This window comes from Oryza glaberrima, chromosome 11, assembly GCF_000147395.1.
Source record: "Oryza glaberrima chromosome 11, OglaRS2, whole genome shotgun sequence".
In the NCBI taxonomy this organism is placed as follows: Eukaryota; Viridiplantae; Streptophyta; class Magnoliopsida; order Poales; family Poaceae; genus Oryza; species Oryza glaberrima.
In genome coordinates this window covers 3,956,768-3,972,573 of record NC_068336.1, presented here as the reverse complement: position 1 = coordinate 3,972,573, position 15,806 = coordinate 3,956,768, and the positions used below count along the sequence as shown (strand labels likewise).

Sequence of the window (15,806 nt, the reverse complement as noted above, 5' to 3'; positions counted from 1 at the left end):
GGCCGCCGTGGGCCTTCGCCGCCGCCTCCTTGCCCCTATAAAAGGATCCCCAGGTCCTTCGCTACCCGTCGCCACCCTCGCCTTCGCCTCTCGTCGCCGGTAGAGCCCTAGCACCGTGTAGCTTAGCGCCGCCGTCGTCGCCGCTGCTCCAGCCGTGCGCCGCCGTCGCTCCAGTCGTCGTCGTCGCTCGGGGAGGCCGCCGTCGTGATCGCCAAGCCGTCGCCGACCTCGTCCGCCCCTCCGTCGTCGCCGTAGACCGCCGGAGCACCGTCGCTGTCGTCAAGCCAAAGGTCGCCGCCGCTTCTTCCTCGTCGCTGTCGCCATCCGTTGATCTTCCGCCGCCGCTTTGGTCACCGGTGAGTTCGCCGTGCCGTCCGCTACCCGTAGGTGCCTTCCGTTCGTGCCGTCGCGCCGTCGTTCGCCGGCGAGCTTGCGCGCCCGCGCCGCTGCCGGTGGTCCGTCGTCGTCGTCGTCTCCCGTGGTCCGGCCGTGGACCGATCGATCTCGGCCGTCCGTTTTGGATGGATCGATCTCGGCCGTCCAATCTTGTGAACCGCCGCCGTGCGCTCGGTCCACCGCAAACCTTAGCCGCTGACGCAATAATTCTCTTTTCCTTTTCAAAAATAATTCATTATTGCGTCATAATTCAATTAAAATCCATATAAGTGTTTTAAACCGATTTAATCTTTGAAAATTCATAACTAATTCATCTTAGCTCGGATTTAGTTGGTTCAAGTCTCTAAATTTTTCTAAAATTGAGATCTACATGTTAAAAATATCCACATGTACTGTTCATGCTTGTTTATGTGTTGTTTTGGTGTTTTTGCTCTTTTCTGTTTAGATTCCGACGTTCCCGGAGAGTCTGAGTTTGCGGGAGAAGATTTTGAAGAGTTCCAAGGCCAGCAAGGCAAGTCATACAGATCCCAAACAACCCTTTGAGCATGTTGATCCCGTTTAAAGCTATTGTTTCTATTCAACCATTGCATTTATTTTCGAATGCCATTGGGTGGAATTAACCTATTGTTTGTTATAGCCCTTTTGTTCTTGATTACTTTATTCCTTGATACCTTGGGTTATTATAACTTGACTAGTAGAGCTTTATATATTGGTTCAGCTAGATATTAGGTATGATTGCTTAGCCATGCTTAGAAACTTTAGCACACTATTGGGATAACTTATAATTCACTATTATTTAATGATGGCTTAATGATGGCTCACGATGGTCAATCGTGATTGGTTAATTAATTAAATTGCCAACTAAAACTTGATAATGGTGGGTTGTGAGCACATGGTTTTGATGGTCGTGCTCATGACAATTAAGGACCGGTTCACGAGTTTCGGTTGTGAAACATTAATCATGCCAACCACAAGCCAGCGTGGGCAACGGCTTTACCTTTTATATAACATGGTTCATTGCGGAGCACTAGACTGAGAAGTGGCGGAGATAAGCCCACGGGGGTCGCTGGGGAGTCCATGCCTTGTTTATAAGGGGGTGATTATGATCCAGGAACGGTGCGCTGTGGTGGATTGTGTTGTGCGAGGGGTACTGTCACAGCTCCTTTCCGAGGTGCCGTGGTGGTATCGAGGCGCATGGTGACATGACGTGGGGCTGTGTCTTGTGGGTACAGTGGTACACCTCTGGCCAGAGTAAAACTATTCGAATAGTCGTGCCCGCGGTTATGGGCGGGTCTAACAATGTCTTTCGTGATTAGTTTCACACTTCTCATCATAATAAAAGATGCTATAACTGGTAATAATTTGATTAGCTCCTGGTTTGGAATGGTATATTCCTGGTTTGGAGATAGAACTGTGCAGCCGGGGTGGTTGTTCAGAATGGTTGGGCCTATGCAATAGGGTATGTTGTATAGCGTTGGATTAATATTGTTTAATTATTACTTAACTGTTTTATTAAATTCTGAAATGTTTATTAAATGCTGTTTATGCAAATGAAACCCTACTATGCCATCCTTTGTTATCCTGTGCATTTGCATATTTGCTGCGTGGCTTGCTGAGTATGTCATATACTCACCTTGCAATCATTCATCAGAGGAGGAGTTCTACAGTGATGCTGATGGTGTGGAGGATTAGGTGTAGCCCTGGTCAAGCTGCCTGTGGAGTGGAGTCATCCGCGCCGTTTATCTTATTTTCCGCTGCTTAGATCTTTATTGATTGAGAGGAACTATCTACCTCTGTAATGACATTTCATTCGCTTATTTATTAGAGTAATAATTGTACTCTATTATCAATTTGTTATTGTGTGCCTCGGCTGATTCCTGGACGGGGGTTCACACACATGTAAGCGTTTGGAATTTTGGATAGAAATTCCGGGCGTGACAGGCTTCGTGGGCTAGAGCACGACCGTTGTGGGCTAGAATACCTCCACTGTTACCTTAGATTTGGTAGGGCTGGTTAGGGCTGGTTGGAGTACCCTCCATTGAAAGATGCGTGTCTAATGAGGCCTAGTTTAATTTCCAAAAAGTTTTTCCCAAAAACATCACATCGAATCTTTGGATACATGCATGAAGCATTAAATATAGATAAAATAAAAACTATTTGCGCAGTTAGGGGAAAAAGCGAGACGAATCTTTTGAGCCTAATTAGCCCATGATTAACCATAAGTGCTACAGTAACCCACATGTGCTAATGATAGATTAATTAGGCTCAAAAGATTCATCTCGCGGTTTCCAGACGAGTTATGAAATTAGTTTTTTTATTCGTGTCAAAAATCTCTTCCGATATTTGGTCAAACGTTCAATATATATGACACCCCAAATTCTTTTTTTCGTGATACCCTGAGTACCTAAGTCCATATATAGATTCACTTGATGATACTACTATGTGCGTTTCTCAGTGGATGCCCTCATAGAGACCAAAGAGATAAGGGCAGATTTTGTCGTAAGCAATGATTGGATTTCACGTGGCCTGCATGCGGAGTAGGTGTCAAAGATCTGCATGCAAGGGCTGAACCACTGAATCAGCCCACTGAATGCTGACATCTCAAATGACGTATGCATTTCCCATTGGGTAAAGGGACCACCTATACTTGTCGATAAACTTTTTCTTAAAAATTTAATAGATGTAAGATACTTCATAGTACAATGAATCTGAATAAAAAAACATGTTCGGATTCGTTGTACTATAAAGTGTCTCGTTCGTTGCTAGATTATATTATAAGACGGAGGGAGTACTATCTATAAAGACGATGAGTAGTAGTAGTAGTTCAGTTCACCTATGGCCGGCCATGGGACGCAAGAGATGGAGTGTTGCTTCGTAGTGCCCAGCGAGAAGACGCCGAAGCATGTCCTCTGGCTTTCTCCCCTCGACATCGTCTTGGCCAACAGAGGAGCCCTCACCCCGCTCGTGCACTTCTACCGCCGCCGCCATGATGCCGCCGGCGGCGGCGGCGGCTTCTTCGACGTGGGCAGGCTCAAGGAGGCTCTGGCCAAGGCGCTGGTGGCCTTCTACCCCCTCGCCGGCCGCTTCCGCGTCGGCGGCGACGGCCGGCCCGAGATTGACTGCAACGCCGATGGCGTCTTCTTTGCGGTGGCTCGGTCGGAGCTCGCCGTCGATGACGTCTTGACTGATCTCAAGCCGTCGCCGGAGTTGAAGAGGCTGTTCATCCCCCGTACTGAGCCGCCGTCTGCCGTGCTCGCCGTACAGGTCAGTGTTTCGTTTCGCTAGTTCGTTCCTACTTGATGACGCCGTTAACTTTTGGATCCGATTGTTGTTTTATTTAAAAATTTTGTGTAAATGGATTAGATATAAATCATGCTTAAAATACTTTTAGTAATAAAATAACTAAAATAAAATAAATAATAATTATTTAATAAATGATCTAAACGTCAACTGTATTATCTATTAAAAATAAAGGTACTCCCTCCGTTTTAAAATGTAAGACATTTTAATAATTTCTACATTTATATTGATGTTAATGAATCTAGACATATATATCTATATAGATTCATTAACATCAATATGAACGTGGTAAATGTTAGAATGACTTACATATTGATTCTAGCATTTTCTATATTCATATTGATGTTAATAAATCTAGACATATATATCTATATAAATTCATTAACATCAATATGAACGTGGAAAATGTTAAAATGACTTACATTGTGAAACGAATGAAGTAGTATTCAATTTGATTTGCTTGGATCGAAGTTAGAATACGTAGGTTTCAGCATTTATTTTTCTTGCAGGTGACCTTCTTGAGATGGGGCGGTATAGTGTTAGGGACGGCGACGCACCATGCCGCCGTCGACGGCCATAGCATGTTCCACTTCTTGCAAACATGGGCTGCTTTCTGCCGGGACGGCGACGCCGCCGTGGTGGAGCTGCCCTGCCACGACCGCGCCCTCCTCCGCGCGCGCCCCCGGCTCGCCATCCACCCTGACGCCTCCTCCGTGTTCTGCCCCAAGCTAAACCTCCGTCCGCCGTCGGCGTCGGGCTCGGGCCTCATCTCCGCCAAGATCTTCTCCATCTCCAACGACCAGATCGCCACCCTCAAGCGGATCTGCGGCGGCGGCGCGAGCACCTTCAGCGCCGTGACCGCCCTTGTGTGGCAGTGCGCCTGCGTCGCACGCCGGCTGCCGCTGTGCTCCCAGACGCTCGTCCGCTTCCCCGTGAACATCCGCCGGCGCATGAGGCCACCCCTCCCTTACCGCTACTTCGGCAACGCGCTCGTCGAGGTGTTCGCCGCCGCCGCGGTGGAGGACATCGTATCGGGGACGCTGGCCGCCATCGCCGCCCGAATTAAGGGCGTGATTGGCCGCCTAAACGACGACGAGATGCTGCGGTCGGCGATCGACTACAACGAGATGGCGGGGATGCCCGATCGTCCGGACAATGGCAGCCTGCCGGAGACGGAGCTGCGGGTGGTGAGCTGGCTGGGCATTCCGCTGTACGACGCGGTGGACTTCGGGTGGGGGAAGCCATGGGCGATGTCCCGTGCGGAGTCATTGCGCGGAGGGTTCTTCTACGTGATGGACGGCGGGGCAGCGGATGGTGACGGCGGGGACGCCGCCGCCGTGCGGGTGCTCATGTGTATGGAGGCTGCAAATGTGGAGGAGTTCGAGCGATTGCTTCGTGCCAAGTTTGTGTACCCGAGGATTTGATTTAGCATGTGTCGGTTGGCTTTGTTGGAGTCTCTCTTCTCTGTGTTGTGTAAGCGCATATTTATTGGGACTAGCTACACAATTTATGACAGAAAATCCCACGTTGCATCTTGAAATTCTAGACCGTTGGGTTGGCTTTAAGATTCGTGTGTACTGTAACCTTATCGTTTTACTTTCAGGATTGCTAATCCGGCGCAGACAAGTCGCGCGCGTTTCGAGTCCGTAGCTTCTGGCGCTCCTTTTTTTTCTTCTTGTTTCCGTTTTTTCTGTTTCTCGTCGCACGTGGGCCACTATAATCACGTGTCATTAACGCTAATAACCATGCTAAGCGTATGGATTAATCTAATTAAAGATTTTATTATCAAAATAATATATAAATAGCTAAGTTGAAAAGTTTCAGAGATATGATGAACATTTTTAAAATTTGAGTTGAAAGTTTTCAAAAAATTGTCTTCAAAGTTGAATTTTCGAGTTGACAGTTTTAAAATTCGAGTTGGAAGCTTTCAAATTCAAGTTGGAAGTTTTCATATTTGAGTTGAAAGTTTTCAAATTTTGATTTAAAAGTTTTCAAAATTTGAATTGAAAGTATTCGAATTCGGGTTGAAAGTTTTTAAATTCGAGTTGAAAGTTTTCAAATTTTGAATTGAAAGATTTAAAAACTTTCAACTCAGATTTAAAAACTTTCAACCCAGATTTGCAAACTTTCAACTCAAAATTTGAAAATTTTCAACACAAAATTTAAAAACTTTCAAGTCAATATTTGAAAACTTTTAAATCAAAATAAAAAATTTTCAATTCTTACATTTGTAAAGAGGTGTACGAAAGATTAGAAGAAAAATTGGAAAGAAACGAAAAAAAAGAAAAAGAAAAACGCGCCTAAGATCAAGAAAAAAAGTGCGAAAAAAATAAAAGGGCCCAGGGGAGGGGACAGCTGGCGTGCGCGCAAGCAAAATTGCTGGCGCGTATGCGCGCACTAGCCATCCCCTTTTACTTTCCTCACTACCGTATGCACGCACACACTCAAGCCCGATGAGCTCACCTCTAGGGCTGCCGAGCACCGATAACAGCGTCTTCTCCTCAAGAGTAGCAGTGTCTTCCCCGTCTCTAACGGCTCCCCGTCACCAAATCCACAACCAACCACTTGATTTATTTGCCCCGACCACCAACACCGTCCCACCGCCCGTCACCGACCTCGTGGCTCTGATGGAACCGCCGGTGCCTCGCCGCTTGCCTGTGTCCACCGTCAGTCCTCTAAGCCCTAGCTAAACCCCCCAACTCCCCCTCCTACCCAAACCCTAATTTACATGTACTTTACTAGAGCTCACAGGAGTTGAAGGAGCCCAGGTATGAATCTTGGTGTGAATCCGATGATCCAAAATCTGTAAAATTTCATCCCTAATTTCTGTTGCATGCCATTTAGTAGATCCGATATTTATATTTGATTCTTAGCTGCTTGTGTTTTCTCCCTGCCAGCACGCACGGATATATAATAATCAAATGATTGATAATTTGTAGATTGGTTGCATATGTTTTTGAGGCGACTACGGATCGGACGCCCGATTTTTTTAGAAAAATCGGGCGCCCAAGTCATGATGACGTCATCCTGCATGCATGTATCTAAGCGAACTTTAAACTATTTTTTCTCTTAAATTATTTATCCAAATCATGATCCGATTGCACCATTAAATCTGTTACAATTAGATATTTAAAACAAAACCACACATGGATATAATCCGACGAAAAAATAGTTTTATTATTGAATTATTTTTAAATGTTGCACGCTATTGCACTAAGTATATCGGAATTGTTTCACTAAGTAGATCGAAAATGTTTCATCGAACGTTGTTTCACCTTATATGAAAACAATGTTTCAGCAAATAGCAAAAGGATGTTTCAATTCACTGTAACATTTAATCCATACATAGTGAAACATTACGAGTACAATAGCTGAAACATTTTTGGTGGAACAAAAAATAAAACGGATTCCCTTAATAGAGGGTTTTTATAATATGTGGGTGATTTGTTACAAAATAATATTTCAATTCACTGCAACATTTGATCTGTACATAGTAAAACATTATGAGTATACTAGGTGAAGCATTTTTTGTGGAATAAAAAATGAAACGGATTCTCTTAATAGAGGGTTCTGTGGGTGATTTATTGCAACGACATGTGTGGTGGGGACACATGGCGGGGGCGGTGCGCGGGGCCGTGGAGGATATTTGGGGCATTTCCCATATGTTTTGCGGTAAAAAACAGAGTAAAACATTCACCAGAAATGCGGAACGATGTCGTGTTCCTTGCCATTAAAACCTTTCGAAAATAAATATCGTGCCGTGTTCGTTGGTCTCTCGTTCCTCAACCTATCCAATCCGAGCCGAACCGGCCTCTTGCAATATAATGCTGGTGGTTCGAACTTCGAATTCTAACGGGCCGGTCGAGTTGGGTTGCTAACATTTATAGTGATCTAATTAACATATGGTGAGCTTTAGCCGCACAAATTAGAATAGGCCTACAAGTAGTAACCTGGAAAAAGTTAGGAACGTTAATACCATAGATGAACACTACATCCTTTTCGTGTAGTAGGGGTAGAATTTACTGACCCAGTCTTCAAAGATGCTTATAGGAGTAGAGTTTATATGTGTGTGTTCATGAAGGTGAGTGTGCGTGCATGTTGTGAGTATCTGTGTTGTACTGTGTAATTCTCAAAAAAATATATAGTTTATCTGTCTTAAAATATAATCATTTTTAATTTTATCTTAAGTCACATTATCCAAAATTAGACTAGGTTTATAGAGAAAATAATGATATTTATAATATTAAATGAGCATCATCATAATTGTTATAAAATGAGAAAATTTGGAAACTATCGTCATGAAAATTTAGAAACTATCGTCATAAAAATAGTGAGTTATAAGATACTATTTCATATGAGAACTAGATTGATACGTCAATGATATATATGATGGTATTTTTTTTTAACTACGTGATCTTTGAGATGTACCAAATTAATAGATTAGCTTGGCTGGAGTTGGAGTCTCTATGTTGTGTAAGCGCTTACTCCCTCCGTCCCGAATTAAACAAGCATAGGACCCTTGGCATATTGGATTGTTGTAGAAGATACAAGAAAACGAGCGCAACAAGTTGGATGTAGTTGATCACTTCAACACTTGATTGAAGCATTGAGTTAATTAACCTAAAGAATTTACTACATGAATTCACGTTAAATTAAGAAAGATACTAACAAAATATGTGCGTCAATCTGATTATCTTTGGCATTAGATACATGGCGTGCTTGCTCTTCTCAAGAACCAATTAACATTTTGCCTTTTTCCCCATTAATTTCGTTCGGAAGCATGTTCTATTATGGGACTGAATTTCCAATTACGTTGGGCCTAGACCAAATTAATCCAGGAATAGAACTACGTACTAATGTGGATCTTGACGCCCTTTCTTTAATTTGCTTTAGTACCACATCGCTTACCCAAGTCGGGGTCTACACGGTCATAAGCGTAACAAGAACTCCCTGTGGCACCGCGTGGTAGACGTGGTTAGCAATCATCTTGATTGATATGAAATATGGTTATCTCTGGTCGCAGGAATCTCAGCACACGACATGTTGTGCTCAGCCATTTTGCTATTCAATATCCACGTTTGCCTTATAGATTATTACACGGATTTCACCTCTTTTTTTTCTTCTGTTGGTGCTCTCAGTTTTATAATCCGATGTTTAAAATCGAGTTTATAAATTAATTAACATCCCAAAGGTACTTCATACTTTTTTCTCATTATCGATAAGTTGACGTCTGGATATAAATACCCAACGGAGAACGGAACAACCGAATATACAACTACCAATCCTCTCAACCGCACCCAAAAAACAATTCTACTGAGTTTTTAGAGTTTTGGTGAATAAAATTTACATTCCCAAAACACTTCAACCAATTTATACATCGATGCCCAAGGAAAAAACACACAATCTGCTACTTGTGCCAGGCCAACCTTGCTTAGACCAGAGCACTCAGCCACTCACACCAAATCGGCAGCATCCCGCTATCTGATCTCTCATGACCATAATTCCTACCACCACAATCTGAACAAGAGAAAACAAATACTACTCGTCTTATTAAAAAATTAAATAATTATTAATTCTTTTCCTATCATTTGATTCATTGTTAAATATACTTTCATGTATACATATAGTTTTACATATTTCATAAAATTTTTTTAATAAGACGAACGATTAAATATGTGTTAAAAAATCAACGGTATCAAATATTTAAAAACTGAGGGAACATTACTTGTACTCTGCATCATCACACAATCGATCTGACGAGCCCACGACCAAAAAGATCAAATCGGCCGCCGACCCAATCACCGGAGAAAGTAGTGCTCCTCCCGCCATCATCGACGTGCGGTACGGTCAAACCTGACAGCGACGTCCCCCCAAAAATGCGCCGAACTGAAATCTATCTGAATTCGCCGACCCACTACTGAAACCCTCCATAGAAAAAATTAACCTGAATTTCGTCGCCGTTTTGTCTTGTTCAGAGGCACCAAGTCAAGATGAACATGGGCGCCGCGCATGCATGTTTGTGTGTGTGCTCAGTGGTAAACGGCCGGCCGGTAGTGTGTGCAATCTCTCCAACCACTAAACAAAAAAAGTTTAGATAAGTTGCCACTATCTCCTCCAATCACTCCTGAATCACAGCTTTTTGGACTGAGTTGAAATGTATCAGTTTTTCTAATCTCTTATTTTCTGTGTTAATCGGTAAATGCTGTTATTTTAAAAAAATATAGGTATATAAAAGTTGTTTTAAAATTATATTGATTAATTTTTAAGTTTTAAAAGTTAACACTCCCTCTATCTCATAATTTAAGGTATGGTCAAACTCGATACGGTCTTCAAAACTAATCTTTGACTTATAGTTTCTTATATAGCACAAGATTTATAGCAACAAAATTATAACCATTTGAAGCTAAATTCAAATGGCAATCCAATGATATTATTTTAAACAAATAAATTCAATTCATATTATACTAATTGTTATGAAGGGACTATTTAAAATAATGTGTTAATCTATTGCTTGTTTTATGCGCGTGAAGAATTAGTTCCCAACCCACGTTAACGAAGACAGCCTTGTGTCCTCCTATAAAAGCAGCAGTTGTGAGCCATGGCGATCATCGTGCTCAGCTCATTTGCATTTGAATTGAAAGATCAAGAGAGAAATCAAGAAGAGATCGAGAGGATCGAAGCTGTAATCTCCGTAGAGATGGCGGCGGCGGCAATGGATGACTCGTTCAGGAGGGCGGGGGCGATACCGTTCAAGTGGGAGATCTGCCCGGGGACGCCCAAGCACGCCAGGAGCGCGAGCGCCTCCGCGGCGTCGGCGGCGGTGGTGTCGCCGGTGCCGCCGGCGCTGGCCAAGGTGGCGACGAGGCAGCAGCTGGCGCTGCCTCCCTGCATGACGTCGCCGCGCGCCTCGCCGTCGCCGTACTACCACTCCCCGCGCCTCTCCTCCGCCGCCGCGTGCAGGTCGGCGGCGTCGGCCTCGCCGTGCCGGAGCAGGTACGCCGGCGGCGGCAGCGCGTACCGCCCCCGCCCCACCGCCTTCCTCGACCTCGCGCCCCGAGCCACCACGGCGCCGGACTTGTACGGCGCCGCCCACGAAGCTGATCACGACGAGCCCGCGGCGGCGCCGGCGTACGGGTGCTTCCCGCTCCCGTTGCTCCGGAGGAAAGGCAGCAGCAAGAAACGCGGCGGCGGCGGGTATTCGTCCGGCTCCGGCGGCTCGAGCTCCTCCGGCAGCTTCAGGTCGGACGGCGAGCCGGGCGGTGGGCTGCGGCGGTCGGCGTCGTCGTCTTTCTCCTTCGCTCGCGGCGGCGGCAACCGGATCAGGCTCGCCGCCGGAGCGAGGCAGCAGGAGGAGGTGGAGGCGGCCAGTGGCAGCTGGTTCTTCTGATCATCATGTCGCCATTGTTGATTTGATCAAGTTAAAGTTGTGAAGGATTTATTAGCTAGGAGAAATTAAAGGAATTAGCAGCTTTAATTTTTGCGTTTTGTTGCGTGGTGAGGATGAGAGAGCCCAGTTCGATCGATTACATCAGACTGGAGGCTGTTTGTGTGTGTCATGTGTAAAGAAGATAGACATGAACAGTTTACATACTCCATTGCTTTTCATTTTAGTGGAGAGTCCACTATATATGTTGCTGTTGAACTAGTGCATTAACCGTCAAGATTACACATTGAGATCCTCCCATGTAAAGTTAGAGAAAACATGGTCATTGACATGTAGAACCCATCACACTCATAGGCATATATATTGTGACCACGTCATAACTAATTCCGAAGATTGCTCATGTGCGCGTTTAGATAGGCATGCATGGTGCCAGTTCAGAGAAAGCCTTCTTTTTTAATTACTTACCAAAGTGAAATTTGGCAACTAGTTGGAAAATTCTATATTTAAATTTGCTAATAATCATCCCATAAACAACCATGAAAATATGCATTACTTAAATTTGTTAATTAGATTCACCACTTCAAAAAGAAGAAGAAATCCGGACGTGCCACCAGCCCACCACAAAGTTGGCATTAGTTCACTACGGTACAGGGTATATTTCAGGGTACAGGGTATATTTCAGAGTAAGGGGGGAAATTTCTCCACACATCCTCAGTGAGTTAGTTCACTCATCACCATCAACAATATTACCACCAAATTTTTATTATCAACAGAAAAAATCAGCAATAATATATCTGCTTCAACATCAACATTGAAAAATATAGCAAGAGGAAGAACTAACTATATATATATACTAGAAAAAATACCCGTGCGCTGCAACGGGTAAAGACGTTTTTTCACTAATATATTAAGAGTTAAGCAATAAATTAAAATATTGGAATCGCTATATACATTATAATTGAAAACGTTGATGGGAATCCTAACATTGGGATTGTCAGAGTTATAGATACCATATACCTAATAGTAGTCGACTAAATCTCGGCAGGACCCACCACATACCATATCTTATACGAAAACAACCTTCGGATATGAGAGGAGTTCCACATAAGGAAGAATGAATAGAGTTCTACATAGAAATGACAAGGACTACTTGGATTGTATCCATATTGGTTTCCCTAGTTCTACTTGGACAAGGGGATACCTATGGGTATAAATACAAGGCCCCATAGGAGGAGAGGGACACGAAACAATAGATCAAGACACAAGATCAACATACAAGCCAACATGCGCCAAGACAAAACGCCGGATATCGACTTCAGAGATAAGCATGGCTAGTGCCCTACGGTGTCTACGGATACTGTCAGGAGAGACATAGCGTTGTCTTTGATCTCGCCGGATGCGGATTCGAGGAGGAAGGCTACCCTGTTGTCGACTACGAGTCAGCACTTTAGACCTTAAGTCAACAACAGTTAGATAGGCTACCCCAAATATTGTACTGGTGTGATTATGGTGAATAAGAGCAACGACCGGCTTCGGCCAATAGGAGTAGGGTTATTACCAGACAATTCAGGGGCCCGAACCTGTATAAAAATCCTCGTCCCCATCTCTTTTATTACAATCTCACATATATCCTAGTACCAACGATCCTCATACTATGCAAATACCGGAATCGCGACATCAAACGTCGACAGGGATCGTTATAGATTATAATTAAAAAAGTTAATGAAAATCTTTCCTGGGTTTAGGGTCGATAGCCTCCTTCCTTTTTAGCCCTAGGCCAGCTACCTCCCTCCGTTTGGCCTGCTTCACTTCGACCCAGCCACAAGTTGAGCCATAACCGCAGTTCACATAGTCTCTACTACCATCTTCGGTCAGACTGTTGTCTCCCTCCGTTTGGCCTGCTTCCCTTCGACCCAGCCACAAGTAGAGCCGTAAGCACAGCTCGCACAGTCTACTACTATCTTCAACCTCCCGAAGATAGTCTCGTGGCCGTACCGTTGTCGAAGTAAATCTCCCCAGAGGAGCAAATCTCACCATCAAATCTGGTCGAATCTTTCTTGTTCACCCAAAATTGGTTGAGAGTTTTTATCCACTCGATCTTCTCTTTCTGTTTTTTCCAAAATCAGAGTGTAAAACTCTTTGTTCCCCATTAAATCCAGCCGAATCTTTCTCGATCACCCAAAATTGGTTCTCAATCTTCTATTTCCGTTTTTTTCCAAAATCAGCTCGGGATAAAAACAACCGGGGAAAATCGCCGTCATCATTGGCAATTGTTAAACGTAGATTAAATCTGACGAATTAAAGCCGAATCGAAAAGGAAAATAATGAAGAAAATGATGAGAGAGTAGTGGGGAAGTTTTTTAAATCAAATTGGAGAAAACTCACAATCGGTACGGTGGCGGCGCAGCGTCAGGGTTCAACTCAGAAGGCATGCGGCGAACAATCGGATTAAAAACAGAAAAACTAAAACCACACAGGAGAAAAAAAACGGCGATAAAAAAATTGACGAAAAAAAACAAAAGCACCCGGAGGCGCGATCGGATTAAAAAAAGGGACGAAAAAACAAGAGCCTAAACGCGTGCACGTAAAAAACTCTTTCACGTGCAAAAAGATGGGAAAAAAAACCCGTGCCAAAAATCCAAACGGAATTTTTTTCTTTTTTAACTGGCCAGACCTTTTTTTTTTCCTTTTAAGTCGGACGATACTGACGAGTGACGACAGATATTTTTTATGGCTTTTGAGTCGGACTTTTTTTTTTACCTCTTTGAGTCGGACTTATTTTTTTTAACAGACAATGGAAATTGAAGTAGTGGAGATAACATAAAATTAAAATTAAAGATCGACTTAAACACGAATGACGTACCAAAGTACCGGACAAAAACATCTTCAATTTTTTAATAATAAAGAATATATATATATATATATATATATATATATATATATATATATATATATATATATATATATATATATATATATATATATATATATATTAGCTCTAATATACATCCCTCCCTTAGAATAACTATTCTACACCCCCTTCCCTCCTCCTTCTCTCTTTTTTAGAAAAATTACCCTTAGAATAACTATTCTACACCCCCTTCCACCTCCCATCCGTCCCCACCTCCTCCCCTCCCTCCTCCTTCTCTCTTTTTTTAGAAAAATTAAAAATAAATTGGTGAATTCAAGACTTCTAACCAAATCACCATGATCTCATGATCTCATGCTTAATAAATTGGTGAATTCAAGACTTCTAACCCATGATCTCATGCTTAATGGCAAGCACTTCTAACCAAATCACCATATAATGATTTGTGAACAAATTAGTTATGTACCTATAACAATCATACCTTGTTACTATGATTCGGCAGTAACATTATCCCAGAAGAGTAGTAACATCATATGTTACTGCAAAAATGTATAAGTTGTTACTGTAAACTTTATAGGTTGTTACTGCACTTTTGGCAGTAACAATATGACGAAATTTGCAGTAACAGAGAACATGCATAGTAACAGTGGCCCTATAGTAGTAATGTTTTTAAATCTAGAGTATTTTAAATCTCAATCTTTAGAGAGTACTAACGTACATGTCATGTCTTATTTTTCTAACCCATTTGCATCATGGTGTTCGTCAAAAAAAAAGTGCTTAACGAAACTAGAACCATCATAACTATTTTTTAACGTTGTTACTGCGAAAAGCAGAGATGTTACTGCATATTGGCCATCATGTTACTACGCTGTTTCAGTGAGACGAGGACTAAAAAAGAGGTAAATCTCAATCTTTAGAAAGCAATATCTCTCACATCATATCTTGTATTTCCAATCCGTTTGCACCATGAAGTTCATAAAAAAACGCTTAACGAAACGAGATCCATCATAGCTATTTTTTGACGTTATTACTGCAATAATGTTATCTTGTTACTGCACGATGACCGTCCTGTTACTGCACGATTCCTGCAAAACGAGAGCAGCAAAGTGGTGGGTGGGGGTGGGAGTGGTGGGCGGGTTTGACCGGCGGGAGGGGGATTTTGGGCCCTAGGGAGGGTGGGGGAGGTAGGTTTGACCCATGGGAGGGGGGGTGTAGAATAGATTTTATATATATATATATATATATATATATATATATATATATATATATATATATATATATATGTAATACACATGTAGGTATAATATACTCCCTCCGTCTCATAATATAATGGATTTTGAGTTTTCGCTTGCAACGTTTGACCATTCGTCTTATTCGAAAAATTTTGAAATTATTATTTATTTTATTTGTGACTTAGTTTATTATCTACAGTATTTTAAGCACAACTTTTCGTTTTTTATATTTGTAAAAAAAATTTGAATAAGACGAGTGGTCAAATGTTGCAAGCAAAACATAAAATCCCTTATATCGTGGGACGGAGGGAGTATCGCCAAATTAAATTAACAATCCTCCGGCGGATGGTAGCAGATGCCGTAACAAGTCGACGCAATAATGCCGATTGAAGTTAGTATGAAGAACGCCGACACGACGCCGGAAGGCCCCCCGTACACCACCAACGAAACGATCGTCGAGGCGACGAATGCCGTGCCCAACACGGCCCCCGTGATGCACTGCATGCAACAAACAAAATCACCCCCAAATCATCAAAAAGCAATGAATTAGTTTAATTAATTAGTTAAAAAATAAGAAATACTCCCTCCGTCTCATAATATAAGGGATTTTTTTTTGAAATTATTA

At 42.7% G+C, this 15,806-nt stretch overlaps 2 protein-coding genes across 2 annotated transcripts; both read left to right on the top strand.

Annotated features, from left to right (window-relative positions):
• Window positions 1-3,163: 3,163 nt before the first annotated feature.
• Window positions 3,164-5,236, top strand: LOC127753779 (hydroxycinnamoyltransferase 4-like). The gene is made up of 2 exons (XM_052279204.1): window positions 3,164-3,660; window positions 4,206-5,236. The coding sequence occupies exons 1-2, from the start codon at window positions 3,232-3,234 to the stop codon at window positions 5,118-5,120; spliced, it is 1,344 nt and encodes a 447-aa protein (XP_052135164.1). The 5' UTR covers window positions 3,164-3,231; the 3' UTR covers window positions 5,121-5,236.
• Window positions 5,237-10,279: 5,043 nt separating this feature from the next.
• LOC127755110 (uncharacterized) lies at window positions 10,280-11,362 on the top strand. The gene has a single exon (XM_052280750.1). The coding sequence runs from the start codon at window positions 10,295-10,297 to the stop codon at window positions 11,081-11,083; it is 789 nt and encodes a 262-aa protein (XP_052136710.1). The 5' UTR covers window positions 10,280-10,294; the 3' UTR covers window positions 11,084-11,362.
• Window positions 11,363-15,806: the final 4,444 nt, after the last annotated feature.